Source organism: Pipra filicauda, unplaced genomic scaffold (genome assembly GCF_003945595.2).
Source record: "Pipra filicauda isolate LSUMZ 115617 unplaced genomic scaffold, ASM394559v2 scaffold175_size1500280_pilon, whole genome shotgun sequence".
NCBI lineage: Eukaryota > Metazoa > Chordata > Aves > Passeriformes > Pipridae > Pipra > Pipra filicauda.
Genome location: NW_024104273.1, coordinates 1,019,368 through 1,037,830, shown reverse-complemented (window position 1 = coordinate 1,037,830; position 18,463 = coordinate 1,019,368). Strand labels below are relative to the sequence as shown.

The 18,463-nt window shown below is 41.4% G+C and overlaps 1 protein-coding gene across 3 annotated transcripts in view; it reads right to left on the bottom strand.

The window, feature by feature from the left end:
- Positions 1-13,756, bottom strand: part of LOC113984137 (ethanolaminephosphotransferase 1-like) — a 58,309-nt gene extending 44,553 nt beyond the window's left edge. Inside the window, exon 1 of one of the 3 annotated variants that reach the window (XM_027713920.2) lies at positions 13,677-13,756. In XM_027713920.2, the coding sequence (XP_027569721.1) occupies positions 13,677-13,733 (57 nt within the window). In that variant the 5' untranslated portion in view covers positions 13,734-13,756. The other 2 variants (XM_039379761.1, XM_039379762.1) reach the window with 2 other exon arrangements.
- Between the last annotated feature and the right edge of the window lie 4,707 nt (positions 13,757-18,463).

Here is an 18,463-nt window from a genome sequence, read left to right as displayed (position 1 = left end):
ATCACTCTGAGCGTGACTGGTGTAAATTTATTTTGTTCTGATGACCATTCATACAGGTTTAATTTAATTTAAAAGCACTGGCCTGGTTTACACTTACCCTATTAGTAATCCCATGTACTAACACAAAGGTTTAGGCTTGCGAACTGGCAAACAGCTCTGCAGTCACATTTTACTGCTAAATTCTTATTAATTTTACAAGTTATCCTATAAGAGTCTGCATTTCTACCATATTTTGGATTTATTTACTTGCACTACCACTCATACACAGTCTGAGCAGTGGTTTCTTGCTAGTATTAGGATAGATAGTGCATATGGAATATGTTCATAAGTAGAATATTATCTTGCAGAGATACAAAGCTTTTGTCATAGTAACACAGTTGCATTTGCACTATGCTAATTCATGTAAGGCAATGTTATTATAAAAATAAGCCTAAAATAGCACAGTCCATTACCACAATAAAATTTTCCCATTGCACAGACTTGTAAATATATTTTATGTGTTTTATAATTCCAACAGGTATATATCTGTACCTTTTGCAAACAAAATATTTCAGAAATCCAACCCCACCCCAAATTGCTGGTGTCTGCTTTTTCCTCAGAAGGCAGTATCAAGTTTTATCCTGCCTTGAGGCTGCAGAACACAGAATCAGAACCCCCAGAAGAACGATCTTAACTGACAATACCACTCGCAATCATGTTCTTGAGCTCCGGCAGGTCCACAGTCGAAGAAGTTATCCGTCATTGGGGTGAAACACGTAATTATTTCAGAAATTCTAGGACTTTGAAAGTGCATATGTTGCTTAACGTTGTTAGCATGATGCATATGACTCACATAAATCTTCAGATATATCTATATATACCATTGTCCAAACATCGTGTGCAGACAATGGGAACAAAATAGGGATGTGTTAGACCACAGGTTGACAAAGCTGTTCACATGCAGAAGAGCTGATGACAGAGTCTTTCGTTTCACATAACTCCAGCTAACAGTTAACTGTTCTCCCTATATAGTTAATTTATTGACCTCTCTTAGCCAACTACCCTTTGGATAAGATTGCCCTCCAGAAGTACCTGTTTCAAGTCATTAATTATCAAAGCAGCCTAGACACTTGTCTTAAACTTAAGACATCTTTTAGGTGACTGAAGTCTAGCAAGACTCATTTCAGTTTCAGTATCCCTATCTGCAAGCTTTTCCATACACACCTAACTTGCACACGTGGGAGCTAAGAGCTTCCAGTGGACAAGTGCAAGTGGGACAAAAGATTCATGAAGCATGCCTCAGGTTTTGCATGCACAGTCTATGACTTTGCATCTCATCTTTCTGAGGGTATCAGCCTATGGAATGCTTAGGAACTCTTCCATACATTTCCTTTTTCTATGCATACAAAGGATATGTTTTAATTACCTTCTGGAGAAAACAAAGCATTCAGATAATTATTTTGTGATTTGTGGTTAAGTTTAAATCATGATCATAAGTACAGCATTCTTGTAAATTTATTTTAATACCCTGCTTTGTTCTGCTCCCAAGAAGCTGCTAACCTCAAGGCCACGAAATCCTCAGGAGTTTAATGTTCATGTCTGGTCAGAAAAGCAAAGTACTGAGTAACACGCTCATGTTATGATCAGTGAACATGAATGCAAGAGTGCACTGAACCTTATGTAAAAACAGTACTGCCATTTGCTATTGTGTAATTCTGTCCTTTTCAGGGCACTTCTAGTAAAAGGCAGAAGTGGAAGAGGATAAGCCTGTTAGAGGTTTTTAAGTGCAAGATTGATAAAAGTACTAAGCATTTCTGCCCTAGAAAAGGGAACTTGATTGACCTTATACAAAGAAGAAGGACTTGGAATAATCAGAAAGTTTCTGTCAATTACATTTGAAAGAAATTGTAATATTTGGGAGGGAACAGCAGGAGTGAGGGAATAGGAAAAATGGCATTAATTGACTCCATCTTACTCCCAAGTTTAAAAATTCTTCTGTTGGGTTGTTTTTTGTTTTGTTTTGTTTTGTTGTTGTTGTTGTTTGGGGTTTTTTTTTGTTTTGTAGTTTTTTCTTAATAGCTAAAACCTCCTTGAAAGCCATCTGCTTTCCCTCGTGGTGTTAATAATGGCTTCTAGCAGAGCTGGAAATGAGAATACAGACACCAGACGTGCACACACGGACGTTGATTCGAGCAGCACACGTGAGATGTGCTTTTTACTCTGTGTTCCTGCATTTTAATCTCCATCCAGGGGATCCAATACAGCATCAAGTTTGTACTGGTCAGCTCTGTCAGAGTAGAGAGGAAACATGAGAATATTAGGAGGAAGAGGGGAAAAAAGGAATAAACAGTTAAGAAAAGTAAGAGTAAGGAAAGAAAAGTAATTGAGAAAAACAAGAGAAAGAAAAATGAGCCAAAGCAAAAGTTTGGCTACACAGAAGAAAGACAACCATTCTGAAGTGGCAGAGCAGAGCCAAACATCTGAGGGCAAAAGCACTCACAGTGACCAAGGTCTGCACTGCTGAATATAAATGGTACCTTCTGACTCACATCCACACAGCTTAGAAATACCTCCCCTTATTTCAAACTGGTCACATCCACACCGCACAGCATGTGCTGGACGGGTGTTTGACCTCCTCATCTGGCCCTGCACACCTAACACATTATTTGGACTGAATACACTTTAGTTCAAAGTATCTGAAGCAATCTGGAGACTACATTGAAACCCAGCAACATGGCATGTTCAGAGCATGGAAGTGAGCACCGTGTGTTGCACATGTTCACAAATCCAAACGCCCATGCTGGAAGAGTGCTGAAGGATGGTGAAAGCCAAAAATGGTGTGCACTGCCTCCAGAATGGACTATTCCCAAAACAAAGCCTAGTTATTGTCTTGAGGAGACTTTGGAGAAAAAAACAAAGCAGAAGAACAGGTAGCGAGCTAACCATTAATCAGAGCAGACAGCTGGATCTTCATTGGACTCCCTAGTCCTCTCCAGCCTTGCATTGTGGAGGTATCCCAAGAATAAAATTTTGGAATTACTACAAGTAAGAGAAAAATATAAAGCATGTCTACACAAACTTCAGAGTCAGGAGAGAAAGCAAACCCCAAGAAATGTAGTTGCATAACTGCTAGGAGATAGTTACTTCAACTTAAATTGCTTCTTATGCTAACAGACTATTCCTTTCCTGTACTTAAATTATCTTTTCCCAGATAGCACCATATTGTGTCACACAGTCATATACATTCAGAGATACAGAGTCAAACTGTTGGGAATTGTTTATATTTGAACTGTTGGCATCAAAATGGCTCTGTAGGTTTTAGTCTTGTATTAGTAGCAACAAATTCACTACACTTCACATTCCTGCACAGAAAATAGTGAATTTTAATTTTTCATTGACTTCGTGAATCACATGATTTATTATCTCTGTTGTAAATGCTGGGAGACTGAGGCACATGTGGGCGGTAATTCACCCTATAGCTGGAGAATAGAGCAAAGAATAGAGCCCCAATAGTGTTAGTGGTGTCATATTTATATACATAATTTCAGTATAAGCAATATTGATTTATTCATATAAAATCTGCTCATATTAACTCAATTTTATATTTCTGTTGACTTCTACAAAAGCCTTTAAAAATGTAGAGGCTGAAAAGCTTCTTTCCCAGACAAATTAATGTTTAAAACAGCTATATATCAGGCAGTAATAATGGTTTAGGTTGCAGTATATTGAAATATATGGTTCTGTGATTGCTTGAGTATTTCATGTGAAGTTAGATGCCTATTATGGAAGAATACACTAGCTATCCTGTTCCATGTTCCCACACAGAAAACCTGACAACCATCTAATGACAACATAAGGACTTGAATGAAGAACATAAATATTGGAAAACCTATCCTTTTCCTGCAAGCAAACTCAGCTGGGGCAGACACGTGTATGGAAGAGCCACAGCTGTACCCATGTGCTGACGTTCTAACAACACAAGTGGTCCTGCAGGCCTGAGGAATCTCAAGCAGAGAATCAATACATCAAAAGGAAAAGAGGTAGAATTGTGGTCTTTAAACAAGTGATATATTGAAAATAACTCCTCTTCAGAGTGTTTTCCAAAATAGGTGCATGACGGTGTATTTCAACAATGCCACCCGGACATCTAATGATCACTTCTCCAACACACATAAGTGATGAGCTTGTCATCATCTGGCCTATAAGCAGAGACCTACATCACTGATGGAAAATTTTGAGGGATCTGCTGATGGAAAAGGTTTGAAAAATTGACTTTCACAGCATATATTTGAAATAAAATTAAAAAGTATTTCAGCAAGTGCTGAGGTTTTACTCTCTACCGTGCATGGCTCAGCTACCCCTCCCAGGGCCAGCACAGCACAGATGGTTCCTTCCTTTAGTGCCCATGGGCAGAGGCTTCTGGTGCTGAAGGCGGTGACAGGGTCCCAGCCCTGGGAGCTTTTGGCTCTGATTATGGGACAGGACAGGCTGCCAGGCCCACCTTGCCCTGCTGCCTTGGGGCTCCCACTGCCCCCAGCCATCATGGCATCAATAGCTACCAACACCTTCCTGTGGCTTCTTTTATCACCATCTCCTCTCCAATTACACAATTTCACAACACCTGTGTTTTCTAAATGACAGACAAGGGAATAGGAGGCACAACAATGGATTCTCTTTTGCACAAGATAAGTTTTTTTGTGGTTTTGAAAGCTGCAAAATGACCCTCCCAACCCAGGGAATGAACCAGTCACTACTTAAAGAGAGCTTGGTGGGAAATCACTCTTCTGGGCAACTTCTTATGCAACGTGAACGTGAATTCTGTGGTACCTCACACTTCTGGAATCATAAAAAAATTAAAGAAAATACTGAAATACTGGCACATCTGGTAACAATTTTCCATCCATCTTTCAGATTCCTAGAATACATTAAACACATAGAGTTTAATTCTAGTTTACATATGTTTTTACAGGTTTGTAGATATTATGAGACACAGTTTTGAGTTTTAAAAAAAGCCTCATAAAGGGAAAGAAGAGAATCACAGTATAAACAAAAGAGCTACACAACACTATGGATGCCAAATGAATTCAAAATGTTCAGCAGTTTAAAAGCGCTGATATATTCCAAAACACAATTCTGTTATTTCTAATAATAACATTGCTTTACATTATAGCATCATTTAGTTAATTATTCATAAATAATGGCTTGGATTTTGTATCTCCTACTGCTTAGTTTGGACCACCCTGCCTTTCCTCTTATCCATATGTTTGTTTGTTTTATTAAGTCACTGATATCTAAGTCCAGGAGTTATAAATCCCTAAGACATCTAGGGTTGAAGCATATAACACACAAGTAGAAACTAAAGAACAGGATTTGTAATTTATCCTGGCAAAGAGTAGGTAGTGGAGGGCATGTAATTGCATACTTAGATGCAAACAATTGTCTCTTTGGACTCTGAGGTTGTGGACTCTGTTACCTGATGGTTGTGCTGTGTGTACTAGGGCTGGATGTAGCGGCACCGTGAAGGAAGAGGCTGCTCAAGGTGGCCTCCTGAGCAGTTCTCTCCCCCCTGACTTTGCTCCCTTCAATTCCATTAGCCTATGCACACCTACAACTAGGAAATATGGTTATATTTTCCTGCCATCTGGTACTATTCCTAGCAAATACTCGAAACCCAGTGTCATGGTTTGGGCAATTCAACAATTCTGATTGGTATTACTAAGTCATCACAAAGCTGTTATTATATAAACTGTATTACCTAACATACATATTACATAAAATATAAAATAAAATGTATCACATAAAAGCTGTCCTGGGGATGCTTTGTTGCAAAGGTATACTTATGATTCAGACCTCCTGGTTTTCAGGAACCCTGACACAGTCATTGACCCATAGGCCATAGCTGTTTGCCTAATGGAAGTACGTATGAACCCGTGTCCATGAGGTCATGGCACACATATTGCTGTGGGTCAGGACAGGATGCTCTTAGGGAGTCGTACCTGCTAGAGGGGCACATCCCCTTGCTTGCAGAGCAGTGTCCTTCCCTTAAGATCACAGAGTCATGGATTTGGATCATAGAATCATTCGGGTCAGAAGGCACCTCATAAGGTCTCCCCCTTTTCAAAGTAGGTTCAGCCAGGAGCTCAAAACCAAGTGCTTGGTGCTTTATCCAGTTAGGCCTTGGAAAGCTCCAAGGTTGGTGACTGCTGGGCAACCTCTGCCACAGCTTCACTGTATTCTTGAGGAAAACTTTCTCCTTATAGGCCGCATGAAGATACCTTGATTCAGCTCGTGCCTGCTGCCTGTGATCTTCCCACTGTGCACAATTACAAGGAGCCTGACTTCATCCTCCCAAGGACCACCCCATAGGTACTAGGGGGCTGCTGCCCGGAGTTATCTCCTCTCCAGGCAAAATAGGCCCCAACTCCACAGCCTCTCCTCACAGGACAAATGCTCCAGCCCCAACTACTCTGGTGGCCTCCACTGAACTTCCTCCAGTTTTTCTTGAATTGGGGACCCAAACCGGACACAGTATTCTAGATTTAGCCTAGTAAAGGTGGGTAATTACTTCCCCCTTTACTAATGGGCCATGCTACAGTTAATAAGACCCAGGATGCTGTTGACCTTCTCTGCTGCCAGGGCACACTGAGGGCTCATGTTCAGCTTCCTGACTACCACAATCCCATTCACCAGGAGTAAAGGGCTGATGATGACAGATTTGCTGACTAGCTGTTCTTGAAATCTGAGATCTATGAGAGACATCAGAGACTCAACACAATTGCAAGAGGAGTACATTTTGAGGTAAGAAGTCATAATGTCCTGGTCCCAACAGTGAGGTTCTTGTTCACTATGTGAGACTAAATAAAGATCGGATTCTTTACTGACAGGACTGTAAGCAGCCAGACCAGGGAGAGGTGGAGAGTCAGTGGAACTCGAAGTTGGCAACCATTTTTCAATCAACAGTAGTTTTATTAAGGATGCTGCCTAATTAGTCTTCAGGAAAAGGTTTTGTTTAGTGGGACACATTCAAACACTTAACAACAAAGCCAAAATAACTACACAGAGCACAGAAACACGATTAAATATTGAGCAAGTGATAGATAACATAAGGCAGTTGCACATGTGCTGCTCTAAAGGGACAAAGGTAGAGGTTGGCCCAGATTGGCAAAAGCATAAATCCTACTAAAACCAAAACCTGCATATTCTTAAGGAACTGCACAAAATGATTGTAAACTACTGCCATCCAAAGAAGCTCAAACATAGCAAGGAAGTTGATTTTTATGTTTTTCGTTTTTTTTTTTCATAGACTGGTCTTCTACAGTTGGTAAAAGGAAACAACATCACGATTCTATGCATGTGCAAACATGTACGTGCCAGCAGCCCTTTAAAGATCAAACAGTACAACAAATTCCCATGCAGCTGGAGATCTGCCAGAATGTGTACCTAAATCTCTGGGGAAACCAAAGAAACCGCTCCACGCCCAGAAGGTCAGGCAGATTAAAAGTGGGTTGTAGTTTTCATGAGGGATGCTAAACAGAGGTTCTATATCACATACGAAAACCAGTTGTTATCCAGTATCCTGATGCACAAGAGAGGAGATACTTCACAGAAAGATTCTTCCCCCTATAAAACAACCCTTACAAGAAGGGTTCGCCTAGATTTGTAACAAATAATCCACAGCCAAATCACAGATACATCTTTGCAATTAGCCTTCTATTAAAACACAGATGAATAAACAAAAATACATGTAAATATATAAATGTGTATACATGCATATCCTACACATAAAAATCCAATAAGCATTGCAGAACACTAACATCTCTTGATAAAGCAAGAAAATGAAATTATGTGGTTGGTAGTTGCACTTTCATGATATTCAACAAGGCATACAACACTTTATATTGAGCGTATTTGTCCTAAAAGTGATCTAATGAACCTTTGTAAAGTCATGGGCTTAATATTGCACTCAAAACCGTGTACAGTAACACCATCATTGGGAAAAAAGTCCTTCGGCAAGTAATATCTAATGTAGCATCTCTGTGATGTGATTTCATTATGTTGTTGGCTCATTAGCATACGATGTGTAGAAGGAAGATAATGATTGCAGAGCTCTTGAACTGCTACCATTACAACAGGATAAGACTAAGAGGTAGTGTGTGCACAGACATGGTCTTTCAGGTATTCAGTTGGCCCACAACTCTGACACACCAGTACAAGTGACAAAAAATATAAAAGTAATGAATTATTTGATTTATTTCACATATGATTTAACAATATTTAATTTCAACCCCAGCCTTCCAATCCATCAAAGTAACATGAAGAAGAGAGACTACAAGATTTTATATGTAGAGCAGTGGGCTGTTGACTCACTGTTTCACAGAACCTGGAAAACCCTAGTTTTCACTGCCTCAAGTATTCAAGGACTTTATTAAACTGTAGTGGTTTGAAAAATCTAACTATAGCAAATAAAACTGGTAACTGCCTTCAAATATTTGGAATTAAAAATTAGGGAAAAAAACCTAAAAATACTATCTGCAAAAACACTATGTAATAGTCATGTAATGAATGTACTCAACATAGATAAAATTGTCCAAATGCAATCATGAACACCATTAACTGTGTCCTAAAAAGTTTCAGATAAACATGCAAACGAGAGTCTTCTATCCTAAATTTTCAACATCATGTGAACTTGTTGTGCCACTGGAGTCGAAAACAAAATTCCTGTTCAACAAAGGTGAGCAGAACCCATTATGTTTCTAAATCTCATAGTTACACAGGTAGCCTTGGAAAAGCATAAAGGCTTCACAGAAATCCAGTCTTGTATCTGGATGAATCCTGAACTTCCAGACAGGAACTCACTAGATTATACTCAACACACTTTGCTCCTTTGGTGTAAGTCAGTATAAGAGAAACAATCAAGCCTTGAAACATGATCATCATACATCTGATCTGGTTTCTCTAATCTACCAAAATGAGGGCTGGGATGTAATTTGAGAGGTCTTCTAGTCCAGCACATTTACCTAATGCAGGATCATGTTCAGTATATATTAAGGAAGCAGATCAAGTTACCATGAAGTAATGAGCCAATTGCTTGTGATAAACGACCATGCTGGCACACTAAAAGAGAATACATAATTCAAAACTTTGCTAAAAAAGGCGTCAGCAACTGTTTATCAGCACTCAACACTAGACAAATAAATCTTCCCTCAGAGAAATCGAACTGTTTCTTAAGACTATAAATGATTGCCCAATCCCCTTTAGTACCTGTTCTAGCAAGCCTTATCAACACAAGACTGACAGAGCAGACACCTTAAATTTCTCTTTGTGCAGCCAAAACTCACATACTGTCTTTCTTTAAAGAGGCACTCATGAAGACTAACTGGCTGCTAGACTCTTACTCCCATTGTACTCAGACTGTTTCTCACAGTTCATCTTTTCTAAGCCTCTTAGTATTCATAATGTCATTCTGTGGACTGTAAATTGTGGGCCAAAGCAAGCAGGACATATTATTCCACCTGATACCTGATCGGTACATCAGCTACAAGAGTATATTCCTGATTCCCAGGAATCTTTACTGCAGTCCGCTGTCTCCTATTTTATGTTCAAAATGTTGATTTTTCTTTCCCCTAGGTGTTTACTGGATTTCTTCATACTGATTTCTGGCCATTGTATCCACTTTCCAGTAACATTTTAAATCATAACCCTATTCTTCAAAATGCTTTAGTGTCATGTGAAAATTTTACAGTTTCCTCCCTTCGGTTATTTAATGAAAGTATTGAACAGCAACAGAACTGGGACAGAGAGACAGCTCTGTAGGTAGGATTCCATTTTACAGAACCTCCTACTTTGACAGAGAACTTAAGATTACTCTTTATGTTTCCATTTTACACTGATTTCATCTTACTTTCCTCTCACCCCAACCCTCATCCGCTCAGCAAATTACCCTCTAAAAATGGCTTAGAGGATAAAAACAGTGTTGACAAATTCAGATGAAAATGTGAAACCATAGACCTTAATTTTTAATGTTATATCTGATTTTTTAAATAATCTTTTCCAAGGCCTATTTTTTGAGTCAAGTCTCTATAGTCTGTCCTTAGATCTCTTTTCTCCTGAAACACGATAAAACATCAAAGTTTTCTGGCTTGGGAAACCTTTGTGCACAGGTGCTGCAGAAAAGCTGACTCAAGGCATATTTGCAAGGGAAATCCTAAAACTGAAGTGATGAGAAGATGCAACGGCAACAACAACTCACCACTGACATTACTGCATTCTGGTCCAAATTCTGCTTTTATCTGTACTCATCACCTGGCTTTCTCAGAATTGCTTGTTTCCAACAGAAACCCAAACAGAGAGACAAAAGGCAGCTGAGTAATTCCACGGGTGCTCCTCTAGAACTGCAGAATGTTGATAAAATATAAAAGTAGAAATTATATGACCTAAGCTCTACAATAGAAGTTAGTTGCAGCCTTTAGACTGTGTTGCTATAGATCCCAGGGAATAGCACAAAATCCAAGTATCAGCATCTTCTGCTCTACAGTTGCAGCAAATCACCAAGCACCCAACTATCCTGAAATCAGGACCTGTCCACCTGCCCCACAGGAAAGAAGATGGCAGAATTATCACGGCAGCAATAGTGAGGGTTGCATCTGAACTGTCTCATCATCACATCTCCACCTTTCTCAGTGTGCTTTTAAGCAGTAAAAAGAAAACTGAATCTCTAAATCCCCATTAACATGCAGAATAAACAGGAATAGATTTGTAAAGTGAAATAGCTAGCCCTGAGGATCCAATGTCCATGTTATAATGATTTCAGAAAATTTTACAGTAAGCTGGTTCCAGTATAATAGTATGGACTGATTGTATTTGGTGTACTTGTGCATTTTTTCTTAGTACAGCTGGTTTAGGTTCATTCAAAGGGAATGCATTTTTGTGCTCTGAGGTCACCCTGTGATGTAAACCAAAGCTTGGTAATTGGGGAAAACTTGCTTCAAAAGCATGGACCTGACATGCTAAAGGGTGCTGAAGTCTTTGCATTCATTAGAGGTCTGCCATTCCCTTTGCAAAGAACTGTGCTGGTTTTGTTGCCAAGGCCCTCCTCCAGCTGCGAACAGGAGACAGATAGTGCCTGAGACATACAATTGTGGTATTCATGGCAGAGAAATTAATTCAGCTGTGTGAAAATTTTGAAAATCAAGCAGCATTTTTTTCAAGTCAAATTTGCCTTTACGAAAGGAGTTGATTACACAAATTAGTTTTTTAAGCTGCGTTATGCTCAGCTCCCAGATCAGGTCAGTGGACAAGCTGTGCAAAGTACCGAGGATATTAAGCCACTTATACTACTGCAAATATAATGCTGCAGTGGGATGCAGAACAGAGACACGGATACTGCTACCTAAAGTTTCCCAGGTATGCTTCATGTCCAAAAGCAACACATTGTTTTAGCTCAATATCAAACATACGCTAACAAATCCTTTGAGAGATTACCTATTTCTCCACAAGGCCAGCCCATGTATCCTTCTACAATACTCCAGAGCCAGGTTCCCCAGGAAACACACTACAGAAATAGCCAGGTGGTTGTAAGAAGAGGTAACCTGTGTGTGCTGGGCACAGTAATCAAGAGTTTAGCGCCTGTTGAGTAGGCAGGAAAGGCAGCAGCAATTTCCTCACAGAAGATGGGAAGCTAGAGGAGCAGGATGCAGTAAGGCTGTAGATTTGAGGGGAGGAGATGGCAGCCAGAGGGCAACAGGGGGTTGAAGAACAGGTCTCAGGCCTGGGAAGTGATGAGAACAAAGTTGTGGTTGTGGTAGCAGCCCTAGGCATGGGAGGGGGAGGGGGAAGAGATTGTGGCAGTGATTAGTGTCTCCTTGCTGCACCCGTTTTGCATTTTTTGAGAATTTTAATCTACTGTGAGCAGCATTTAGGAATGGGCAGACCTGCTATCACCTGCCAGGTCCTCCTGCAAACTGGAACACCAGGAAAATGGTGCAGATACCCCACTAGCTCATCTCATGCAGCTGTATTTCTCTGGGTGTAACCTGTGACATTTGGATTTAATTATTTCCAGGATGTTCCAATCCTGAGCCACCTCAGGTAATAGAAAATTGACTATCTGATTTCTAAATAAATTTCTAAATAAATTTCTATCTTTCTAAAACCTGTACTTACCACAGTTTTTCCAGAACACAATTGAACAGATACTTCTCAAGAGTGTTGGCTGAGTCCTACAATTAAGAAAATTACCAAATATATTTTCTGGCCTTTACAATGCTCTCAAGAAACCAATATACGAAAATAAAATGGTTTGATATGTGATTCTGTCTTTTGTTAATCATTTGCCCTGCAAATCATAAGTATGGCACAATGATTACAAGTTTTTTTTTTTAAAAAATGCTATTTTGATTCTTTCCCATCTGCACTTGTTTGAAGCCACTTTCATTCAAGTGATAAGGAAGAACGTAACACAAGTGTTCCTTGTATTTGTACTATGAACTCAAATATTTTAGGAAGGTTACTTAAATAACAACGTCTGTTTATACTAAAAATAGCTTTTTGTTTTCCTGCGGTGATCTCAGTCAAGACTGCGGCTCCACTGTTCAAGCACAGGCCTGTGCAACTTACACCCAGTGGCCAGACACAGCTTGCAGCATGTTTTATCCCACACACACTAGAGACACATGAACAGGCTGATACATTTTAACGAGTTGCTGTGCAAAACAAGTTCCTAGTAAGCAACCTGGAGAAAGCTCTCGAAGCCACAGTTCCTCCATCACCATTCACCCTGAGGTGAGCAGGCAGAGCTGCTGGCCCAGGGAAGGGCTTGGGAGGAGCTGAGTGTCCTGGGCCTATGCCAGCCCGGGAGGGCACACGGTAAAAGCAAGAAGACAAGAATCATGGGGAGTGTGGGGTAGGGGCTGCCTCGGGAAACGGAACATCAAATAAAAGGTGGAGGCTGGAGCGCCCTACATGCTTTTCATAGGGAGCAGCATGAGTGTGTGCAAACAGGGTGGCATAGCCCATCTCAGACACCTGCACCTCAGCTAGAGCAAATCTGGATGATCCCCTGTACTGCACCTGCAATGTGCTGGGAACAAAGCCCAGGTATATCCTAAGTCTGCGACATAACACTGGTAAAACTAAATATCTAATGATTCATCCATTCATTTGAATTCTGCATGCCTGTTATTTGCAAACACAGGGTTTAGTTCAAATTATTGAAAGTAAGGTGTTTTTTTTCCTGGCTTCCTTATTTATTTCTCAGTGCCAGAGCATTCCTGTGTCTGAAGGCTTTGCACAGACCCAGACAAGCATCATCAATGCACTCTTTCTTACAGAAACACCAGATGCCTCCTAAACCACGCTGCTTTAAAACGAGCAGGGCATTTAAAGACGTTGATACTCACTCAAAGCCCAGTTCACTCTGTCTCCACCGAGACCTGCCGCTTCGCGAACACCCAGTTTATACCCAGGTAACGCACTCTATCAGAGCCGGACCCCGGCCAGGTGCGAGCGGGCACAGGTGGAGATGGGGGACATCCCTGCGGACGCCCCGGCGGCGGAGGGACGGCCCGGCCGGCCGGGGCCGTGGGCAGAGCAGGGCTGGACTGCGCGTTCGGCCGCGGCAGAGCAGAGCGCTCCGGAGCCCGGAGGCGCCACATCGAGACCACCGTCCGCCCTTCCCGACCCCCGGGGCTGCTCCTCACCTTGTACTGTCGGAAGCCGTCCAGCTGCCGGCCGCTGACATACCGCCACTGCCACATCGCTCCGCCGTGCTCCGAGCCCCGCCGGGAGAGAGGGAGGGAGGGAGGGAGGGATGGGAGGAGGGATGAGGGAGGCGGCGGGGCCGGGGCCAGGGGCGGGCGGAGGGCGGCTCCTCGGCCGCGCCCCGCGGGCTGGACCTGCCTTGCGCTCCGGGCATCAGCGGGGACACCGGCGTCCCCGGGGTGCCCGCCGGTGGCGAGCTCTGCCCGGGCGGCTCCCACGGGAGCAGGCGTTTCCCCGCGGCCCCAGGGCGCTTCCCCGGCCTCGGTGCCAGTAGCGTGTGTTACACACTTGTAATTTCCGCACGGGACTCGGTACCGGGGACAGCCCGCAGCAGCCTCCCGTGGGCACCGCGAGCCGCAAGACAAGTGACGATGCAGTATCACCTCCAAACTATTTTTCTGATTACAGGTCTGTTAAAGATGCCATATTAATAACGTGCGCGAAGATGTGCCTGTGAAGACGCTACACAAAAGAATGCTGTTTAAGTAGCGTGTTTCAGAAACAGGTAACACTGAGGATTAAGATTTTTGTAGGCATTTCTTTCCTCTCCAACAATAATTTGCCTCTTGTATCTCTTTATTGCACCTGCATTGGAGCCTGTCACATCACATCATTCAGCAGCACGCTCTACACCTTCTGATTTCCAGGGAAGTGAAGCACTGTGTAGGCAAAAAAAGACTGGAAAACATCAGGAGGGATGTTTCAGCTGCAAATGAATTTAAGCATATGGCATTACACTTTGTGTTACCTTTGCTGGACACTGCTGGAGGAAGAGTTGAAATCATACACATCAGGGTCTAAGATCTTATTGACCAATTGGAATCTATCCAGAAAGGAAATCAATTAAAATCCATTACTTGCACCACACAGGGTCTTCCAGGCACCTAAAGAATTGTGATAGTCAGTGTTATTTTACAAACTGTGCAGGTTGGATAGGAATTATATATAAGTTATAATCGTTAAGTGCAAACTGTATACAATGGTTCTTGTTCTGTATTATTAATTACACATTAATCACCTGAGATGCGCTTACACCTACGTTCTGCTTCCAGCAGCAGCAGCTAAACTTCTGCTCTTGAATGTAACCCAGGACTTTAACAGTCAGCTTCAAGTTACTGAGTTAAAGCTTGATTCCAGTTAGGAAATCTGAAGTTTTTGGAGCTTATATTTTTCACGAACTGACTCAAATTTTAATTAGCGTTCATACCCTGGATTTTGCTTTTGCATCCTCTTCATTCTTGTTATCATGGTTTTAAATTTTATGCTATTGAGTTAATCTACACAGGTACATAAGAAAAGACTCGCAACCTCTACCGTACTCAGTGCGATTTTTTTATGCAAGTAAGTTAGTAAAAGTGGCCAAACCATTTTGTAGTTACCGCTTTCATTTCTTAACTCTAACCCTTATAAGCCTCAAACACGAAAGCAGAAATTTTTCTGAACAACTATTAGGAGTTTGATGGGCAGCAGGAGAAAAGGCACTTGTTTTTCTGAAAGGTAGAAGGTTGGAAAGTATTTTTTCTTTTTGCAGGCCTCTATATTTATGTCAAAAATATAGAGATACAGGAGACACAGATACAGCAAATATAGAATACAAGTTTTATTTCCTATTCTCTCAAAACTATTTTGGGGACAAATGAAACACTTTGAAAAAAAAACCACTAAAAAACCTCCACGAAATAGAGAATGTAAAAGACTGCTTACATGTAAAAATGCAATTTTATGAACTCGTATCTCAGCATGTTCTGAATCTGCTAATGAGCACATCAAAGGAGTCAGCATTACATTAGCTATACTGAAGAGAAAGAAACAGACTGGTGACTGAGTATGGAACATCACAGAACAAGCTATGACACATGAAACGTGAGGCTTGAGAATAGTGTGGAAATTACACTGATGTGCTATTTGTTGACTTAAGAAACTTCCTTGATTTAAGCATCACAGTTCATATGAATCGTTGGCCCTTAAGATCAAGCACGCAGGGTAGCCAAGCCTGGGTGCGAGCAAAGCCCACAGCCACGTGGTTTACTGCTACACCTTATGTTCTCACTGTCTCCATGCATACCCATGTATATGTTTATGTATATTGTATATGTATATTATTTATATGTATATTCTATGATTATATTTTTTGATCTGAGATGTATATTATGTATTTTTCGATCTGAAATGATTTAGGGTTCTTTTCTGGACAATTGCTTGAGCTGTGATCCAAGCTGTCTGTCCTACATGCAGGATTGTGGGAAGAGTAGTGAAAGCAGTCTTAGTGCTGTAGTATATTCCCTTGTATCTTTTCTGGAAAACTAGTGAGTTGTAGCCTGAGTAAGAAGGACCTGTAACTGGTACATTAGTATTATTACCTGAACAAACTTCCATTTCATGAGCTTAAGAGTGGATAAGATGAGCACAGCTAACTTTCACTATAGAAAAAGTTTAAGTTTTTTTAACAACTGTGGCTGGGACATTTGTGACAGGTCAGACTTTACTAAGTAAATGACCTAAACATGGCTTTCAGCAGCTCAGGGGGAAATAACTCAAGACCAGATTTGAATTCAGTGAAATCAGCCAGGGAATTCTCAGGTCTTCAGTGCTGCTTACTAAGTACATGTCATACTGAGAGGAAAACAATGATTTATTATTTTGAAAGAGTGTGCATATTGTACTACTGGTATATACAAGAAAAAGTTTAAAAGAATAGTTGTTCCACAGATATTAATGGCATTTTTTTTAAGAAAGAAACCAAACACTGAGGCGAATTGTATTCTGTATCCATCAAAATGATAGTCAAAGAGATAAGGGCTCAGGATGACTTAGAATAAATCCTTGGGTTTCAGTTTGTCTCTCTGTTACAAGTTATATTAATAAATTAATAATGATGGAGTTTCTTGCATAGGAAAGCCTGTCTACTACGGCAACTTTGGCTTTTAATAATTTATTGCGTCTTGTTTATTCCCCACCTTAAAGCTGCCTGCTATGCAATACCCTTTATCTAGGAGGCATCTAATAGGACATTCCTTCCTACATCCAGAAGTAAAAAAAAAAGCAGAGAGAAATCGTGGGGAGAGCAAACTCAAAATGGACAGGTGCCAAAATAGTAGAAGAAAGGACTAATGTACTGGGAGGTAAAGTGGGAGCACTGTGGGACACCGCAGTTTCCCCTAGAATGTGTGACATGACTCAGGCGGTGCTTCCTGCCCCATCCCTGCATGGGCTAGCAGAAATCTGTTAATATTCAGGTTGACAGTGACAAGAATCAGTTTAGAGGCTCAATTTAATTTCCAGGCTTTCTGTAAGCTCATCTTTGTCTGTTAGCCTTGTTTAATACTCATGGCTATTTAACCTACTAACACAATACTGAATGCTAAGCTGTATCGGTTCCAAAGCCAGTTGCTCATTTGCAGTTTCAGTTTGCCCATGGGCGGATAAGCTCCACGAAGGCAGACTCCTGCTGGCAGTTCACTAAACGACCTTAAAGATGACCTCCAATTTGGTTTGAATGAGAGCTACATTCGCTACACCAAGAAAATGTTCAAAAACCAGTCTGTGAATTTCAGAATATGTCCAGAAGGTGGCTAATAGATAGAAAACAAACGAAACAAGTAGTGTAACCAGATTATGGCTTGTTAGCTATTACAGGGCTTGCAAGTGATACAAACGCAGTGAGCCGCTGCTGTGTACCACAGTCCTCCCTCTCCCTTTGTTCCAGAGCATGTCTGGCGTGCTGGGGCTCATGCAGGGGAAACAACCACCACGTTAGTGGGCACTTATCAGTGAGACATTCTACAGATATGTGGCATATGGCCTGGACATAACACCACGTCTGGTCCCCAAAGTCTGTATTTAGAGTGATGCTGGAGTTAGTTACAAGCCATGGATACTGTGGTGTGGAGAATCACACAGCTGAGGGACAAGAGCTGCCGGGTATTGCTGGGTACCAGTTGTGTCTGGGTGCCAAAGGGGACAGGTGATTCTGGGCAGGTACAGGCTCCTATGTTCCCAGCAGATGCAGTCTGTATGAGAATTCTCATGATGCCTATCCATTTCCTACCTGGAAAGGAAAAGTCATTTGTTCTGAAAAGAATATGTGCCAAAATAGAGTGAGCCAAACTTGTTGCCTTGCTCAGCAGCACCAAGTGTTTCTACACTGATGCACAGTAACTTGCTCCTTAGCTATGTCCTCAGCAGTGCCAGGGCCTGATCCAGGCCAGGGAGCCTGGATCAGGCAGCAAGGGCAGTCATAGGAGAGTACTCAAGCCTGTGCTCTAGCTCCCTCCAGTTTGCTAAGGGGAAAGCCTGCTGAGCACTGGACCCAGTTGTTCACACCACTTACATGTTTACCTTTTTCCCAGCTCCGCTTTCAATTACTCCCTTCAGGCTTCTGTGGAGCAGCTAGCCCCAGTATGGATGCACATGAATCCATGCCAATCAGCCTTCTTTCCCTCAGCAGTATAGATAGGCTGTGCTTAGTGATGCTTAACACAAACTTCTCAAACTGAGATCTTGACTGCAGACATTCAGCAGAGCCTATCCATTTTTTAACTAACTTCTTCCTTGGGCAAGGCATTGCTTAGGTTTTTCAGGAACAGTCCTTGTAAAGTCTTCAGCACAAGGGTACACCATAGTCATGATAAAACCAATTATGCTAAAATAATGTTAATACTGGACCTAAAAGAGGAAATTCAGTATCTTAAGTTACTAAAATATATAAAGTGCAGTGTTATCAGTA